General features: G+C 45.5%; 1 protein-coding gene across 1 annotated transcript; it reads right to left on the bottom strand.

Annotated features, from left to right (window-relative positions):
* Window positions 1-3,908: 3,908 nt before the first annotated feature.
* On the bottom strand, window positions 3,909-6,037 carry LOC119388176 (SUMO-activating enzyme subunit 2). The gene has a single exon (XM_037655827.2). It carries the CDS (start codon window positions 6,009-6,011, stop codon window positions 4,143-4,145), a length of 1,869 nt encoding a protein of 622 aa, XP_037511755.1. The 5' UTR covers window positions 6,012-6,037; the 3' UTR covers window positions 3,909-4,142.
* Between the last annotated feature and the right edge of the window lie 247 nt (window positions 6,038-6,284).

The following is a 6,284-nucleotide window of genomic DNA, read 5'->3' on the forward strand; positions in this document are numbered from 1 at the left end:
ACAGAAAAATATTCTTGATGTACAAAGGTTTAATATTTTGTCTATGTTGTATTACTGTTTGTGGGAATAGAAAGTTATTAGTTTTATGGCAGCAAGAACACTGGTAGTGAGACACCTTGCCATGCTGTTCTTTCAATCCATTGTAGTTTGACAAAGCATCACAAAATGTTAATATACCAGCTGTGCTCTGTTGAATATGGCTCTGCTAACCTCCAAATTGCAAGTTTACAGGCAAGCTAAAATTCTCAGCTATCAAGCCTGAAAGTGATGTAATATTGAAAAGTTACTACATATGGCAACAGGAGCTGCTTGGATATATCTCTTTTTGTCAAAACAAGATGTTTCAGCTTTAATGCAAATACAGTAGAATCTCGTTCATCTGCTGAAAAAAAAAATGTGGGAAAAAAAAAGTATCCAGGAAAATGTACAATCCAAATTCACTAAAACATTCTGCAGTTTCGCTTGATAAGCATATCGTGAATGTTGGCGTCATGAAATCACACGAAATAGGAACGTATCCACAAGGTTCTGCTGCATAAAGAACAGCGCACATCCTAAGAGGTCTTGCACCAACTTCAGTGCAAGACTGAACGTTCTTGGTCTTTGAGGACATTGATAGTGGAAAAATTAATCTGATACAAACCTCAATACACAAAATGAGCCTCAATTTAATGAAATCTGCTATGTAAGTAGTGTTCTCATTTTCCAATTGTTGCTACATTGAAAGCATTTTATCGTCAGCGCACAATTATTTCGCCGTGCTGACGACGCAAGGATTATGTGCTGCGTTGGGGTCGTCGTCGGTGGTATACTGTAAAGCATGTTTTCATAAGGCCACATTCAATCAAATGAGACTTTCTAGGCATTTTTCACATGCTTCAACTGTTCTTTTTCTGAAATGATGAACCACACGTCTAGCAAAAGAAAAGTATTGTCTCTCAATGTGAAAGCTATCACATAACCAGCGAAGTGAGAGAGAAGACTGCAGCTGAGAGGTAAGAACTCTTTCAGAGCTCCTTTCAACAATTTTGAAGCTTAATGACAGCATTATAGGCACTGTCAGTGGTTCAGGCTGAAAGAATATACAAACACTGATATTGAGGAAGCCATATTTCTGTGGTTTATCAATGTGCAAGCTGTAAACATGTCCTTGAGTGTAGTTGTACAGCAGAGACTTGAATTTTGTTAGCATTCTTGGGTGTGATGACCTAAAAGCCAGCAGTGGCTGGTTGCAAAGGTTGGAAGACTCGAAAGCATTGGCAAGGTAGCCAGCAAGGAATTGGCACAGGTCAATGGACGAAGCTGTATATTGGCTACTCGAGCATGTACCCAATATTTGTGATGCCAATGACACCAATGGGACAGCCTTCTCCTGCCAACTGCTGCCAAGATAGATTTTGGCTTTGAAAAAAGAACGTGTCATGGCAGCCTTATGATGACGATGGTTTTAGCCTTTTAGTTGTCTGAGGCGAATGCATGAGGGACCCTGTGAGTTTCTTTGATACATCTGCTAGTTCAGGAGATCCTTAACAGCATGAAGTGTGTTTGTCCCAAGCAGGTCATTGAAAGGAAACTCTTGAACATCGATCTCATCCATAAAGTACATGAAGTAAAGTACACGAAATAAATGTTTTGCCTGTCCTTAGTAAGTGTCATAATGGAACAAGCAGTTTTTATGCATTAAATGACAGCTTGGTCTGGATGTATTTGCTTATGCTTTAACAGCGAAGCTGTTACAGCTGGCCATAGTTTGTGGGGTGTCACCAGAAAGACATCACCATGAACCGGCATGCGCTCTCTTTGTCCCCTTCTTCACTGTCATTGTCTTCATCTTCTGCTTCGCTCCTAAAACACAAGCGCCGACTTCACCAGTGCAGGATGCAATAACTCGGATGGGCAAGCTGAGTACAGAAAGAGAATGAAAGAGAAAAAAAAAAGATGTAAAGATAGAGAAAGAAATTCCTAGGAAAAAATACTTCGTGAGGCAAGATTCAGCCCGCATACACATCATCCGAAGGCGAGCAGCTAGCAGAGCACAGCGTAGCCTTGTATAGTACAGTATAGCAAAAGGGTGGGAAAGGGGAGTGAGGGAGAGGGACAGATGTGAGGGCGAGAAGAGGAGAGAGTAAAACATACCATAGAAAGAGAACGAAAGGCAGAAAGAAAAAGATGAAGAGAAAGAGAATAAAAGAAAGATATAGAGAGTGAGAGAAAGAGATAGAGGAAGCAAGAAATAGAGAAAGAAATATAGAAAAATCGAGAGAGATAAAGAAATAGGGGGTTGAGGGTGAGTGGAAAGCCACCAGCTCCTCTGCTACCTGTCTTCGCACCACTAGTGCGGAGCTGCCCTACTTTTTTTCTTTATGACGACTGTTATAAGTGATAGTACGGTTAATACAAATGTACACGCAGAGCCATCTGGTGGAGGCTACAAGCACTAGGTATGGAACGATGCACCTGAACTGCAATTGCACTACACTTCTGTCCTACCATGTGCTGGCACCGAAACTGCTGTCAGCGTGCTCATGTGTGCGCAAATTCACAGACGTGTCTTACAAGGTTTTGTGATACATCCTTGCAAATGAGAGGACCGTTCTAGAAACCTTACGAAGTTATTTTTACAGTTTAAACATGGAACCTCGACTTAATAAAATCTGCAATATAAAGGAATTTACCACCAAAGGCACGACATTTTATATCGAGGGTCGATTGCTGGTGTTAAAAAAATTATAGTGACACTTCACTTTCATGAACACACATTAGTTGCATGTGTAAGGCTGCCACTTCCTGTTTGTTCATAGCGCGTAATATGTTCTTCTGTCTGGCCTTGTGCGAGACGCTGCCATCCGCTTCCAAGCAGGCTTCATGCCATTCTGGAGCTTCTAAGCTATGCCGTGCTGCCCTGACACACCTTCGTTGCCACAAGCCACTAAGAACGTTTTCTGGGAGTCTCCTGGGCACGCCAAGGTCACACCCTTTGCTGGTCTTCTTCGGCTTGTGCCTGGCACTTGACCTCAGGGTCACTTGACCTGACGCCACTTAAAGGCCAACTCCGGCGATTTTTTGGCCATGTCAAAGTAATGGTGCTTTTATGTTCCCGAGACGCTCCTGTTACGGGCCCGATAGCAGAAATACTCGGCAAATTGGAGAATAATTTTAAATAAGCAAAAAAGCGCAACACTGAAACCGAAACCCAACCGAGTGTGCTGTCTACGTATGACATAGACGTTGTTACGAACGAACCGGAAGTCGTGCAAGGCATGCCGGTCACGCCGGCGCCGAGTATGAAAACTGTGACAGCCGGGACGACCAGCGAAGCGCCGGCCAAACCAACGCTGTCTGTCGCCTTGTGCACAGCAGACGCTCGCTGTAGCGGCCGAAGCGCCGAAGTTAGCGGTGCCCTCGGCTGCGTCACTTCCGCCGCCTTCCCAATACTGACGTCACAGACGCAATGTTGCCAATAATTGTGGGAAGCCAGGAGGGCATTTGCAGACAATCTTTAAAATTCATTTGCAAACAATCTGCGCATGTCTCAAGCCTGTAATTTGGCATAAATGACGGAAACGTGCAAAGGAACGTACCCAGCGAATTTCATTGAGATCCATCGACCTCGAAAAATCGCCGGAGTTGGCCTTTAAGTTGCTGCTTCATCCTTCTCGCTCGGTGCTTGGCCTCTCTATCGCCAGGCAAACACAGTACATCCATAGCTTACACAGAGTCTAAAGCAATTGCCAGAGCAGTTCAAACCATCATGCCTCCACCCATCCTGCTGTGACGGTCCGTCTCCTCCCTCCTCCTGTATGATTGTGTGTGAAGAACATACATGATACGTTACACAATTAAGGAAGGGCGCATGTAGAAATCAATTTCCTTACACAAACACTAAGCACAACACAGGCATCCTCCTATCTCCAGAATATATTGTATTCAATTTTAGGATGTCACATTTATTAAACAAAACATTACATGGTTCGAACTGTGGAATTTTCGCTGTACAAGAGAGTATGGTGTATGGTAAACAGATTTATAACTTAGAGCACGATGCACAACATAATAATGTGCAACTCGCATCATGTTTTAAAAAAATATCTGCCACTTAGAACACCTTTGGTTCAAACTAACTTGACAGCAAGCTTCATCAATTAATCAATCACAACACAGGACCTCTTGACATTTAGGTTTTCGGTGTCGTCTGTCACTTTGCGTTTCAGGCTTTTTCTGTCAATTCCAAGTGCCTCATCATCATCATCTTCGACAATACATAAATCATCATCGCTAGTATCATCAAAGCCATGTTGCCCTTTGCTCTCAACTTCATCGTTATGGTTATTACTGTCAGCTATGTCATTATCAGGTTTTAGCTGGGAGATGTCACCTGCAATTTCAATCCCCGTGGCATCTGCATTTTCATCGTGGATAATGTTAACCGTAACCTGAAAATTTTGCAGGAAATCATCACAGCGAAGCCGTGAACCGTGAGTAACACCAATGCTTGCCAGATGCATGGCCCGATTTGAATCAGTTTCACCTTCTTCGCTTGAAATGAGAATGGTCCCTTTGCCATCATCAAGCTCCACATCGGGTGCTGCCATTCTTATTTGTTCCTTGAGCACCTTATCCTCAAAAGTGCCAACAGTCATCTGCTTGGTGTTAAGGGCAACATAGAGCTCTGCCTTTGATGAGCATGTGTAACACTTTGGATTAGGACCAACGAGCTGAGCTGGGATAATAAGCTTCTTCGTTGATGACGGCTGCTTATTTAAGAATACCTGCTTACAGCTTGTTCTACATTCTTCCAACTTGCCTTGCAGAAGTTTGAAAGCCTGAAGCACAATAATGCCTGCAATGATGGCGTTGGTTGTTGCTATGGCAGGGATGATGTTTCCTGCCATTGCTTTTACATTAAATCTGCTGGTCAGAGGAATACCAAAGCAGTGTGCTCGGAGGTTGGCGCAAGCAGTCACAAAATCCATACACTCGTCGTTGTCCTTGTCCCACACCAGATGGTCGCCTTCACTGAGCTCCACTGCTCGGGCTTTCAGCCTCCCAACGGAGTCGCTGAAGGCTCGGCGGCACTGGTCCAAACTCCAGCGCCGGTGGTCGAGCATGCCAGAGTCAGCCGAGTCGTCACTGCTGCTGCAAGCCGTCGTGTCCGGCAAGTTGTCCCACTGCAGAGGAGTTGGAGGCTTTCTACGCGACCACAGCTTCTCCATCTGCAGCAGGTATCGTATGTCGTCGCCGAAAAGCTTGTTGAAAAGCTTCTGCGGGTCGTAACCGCACTGGGTGGCCCAGAGCCGCGTGGAGACACGGCATACGTTGCCCGTAGCGTCTGTGCTTTGCTTGAGCATTTGGTCTAAGCTCACTTCCCCTCTGAGCTCGGGATCCGTAGAGTCCGGCGATACGTCTTCGTCAGGGTCCGCTTCGCCAAAAAGCTGGTTGAAGAGGTGCTTCGCCCACACGATGCAATGTATCGGCTCTGAAGGCGTGTTGCGTATGGTGCATCCCGGATAAGTCTTCTCCGCAGGCTGTGGCTGGCACTCGTAGCATTCGGTGACTCCTTTGAAGATAGGTGTCACTTGGCCCAAATACCCGGCGCTGCCGCTCTCGATCAGCGGCACTTTGGCGGCCAAGCACATGCGATTCACGTGGCTCCGCGCACTCCGGTTGTCAAGAGCGTTCATGACAATATCGAAGCGCTTGAAGAAGTCCAGTCCATACTCGGGTTTCATAATACTGTCATGGTGAGCTACAATCTTCACGTGCGGGTCAAGCCTCTCGGCGCTTTCCTTGGCGATGAAGGCTTTTGGTTTTCCGACGTGCTCCTTCCTGAACAGAAATTGGCGGTTCAGGTTGCTCACGTCTATCGTATCCAGGTCGATGACCTCAATGCTGGAGAAGCCGGAGAGTACTAGGTTTTTAAGTAGCTCGCAGCCGATACCGCCAGCGCCGACAACTAAAACTCTCGACTTTTTGACATCTTGAACGCGCTGAACGAAGCCGGCGTCCGCCATTTTGCAAACTTCGCGCCGCGCGTTCATAGAACCGCGTTTGTCTCGCGATGCCGACGTACTCTTATGAGACAATAGTTGATAAATTCTGCAGTTTCTGTACATAAAACTCGCCGTTAGTTTTACAAAATTTACCTAACAAGAAGTTTTTAATTTCAGGAATTTCATTTGGCTGTTACGAAACTACACGCGAGTTGGTCAGCAATACAATATGGCGGTGCAGCCGGCCGTTGCGGAGTTGCGGCTTATTTTAGCTCCGTGTGTCTATGTTTTCAT

The sequence above is a fragment of the Rhipicephalus sanguineus genome, chromosome 3, assembly GCF_013339695.2.
Source record: "Rhipicephalus sanguineus isolate Rsan-2018 chromosome 3, BIME_Rsan_1.4, whole genome shotgun sequence".
Lineage (NCBI taxonomy): Eukaryota > Metazoa > Arthropoda > Arachnida > Ixodida > Ixodidae > Rhipicephalus > Rhipicephalus sanguineus.

Coding starts and splice junctions, on each gene's coding strand:
- LOC119388176 (XM_037655827.2), bottom strand. CDS start 6,011: ATGGCGGACGCCGGCTTCGTTCAGCGCGTTCAAGATGTCAAAAAGTCG.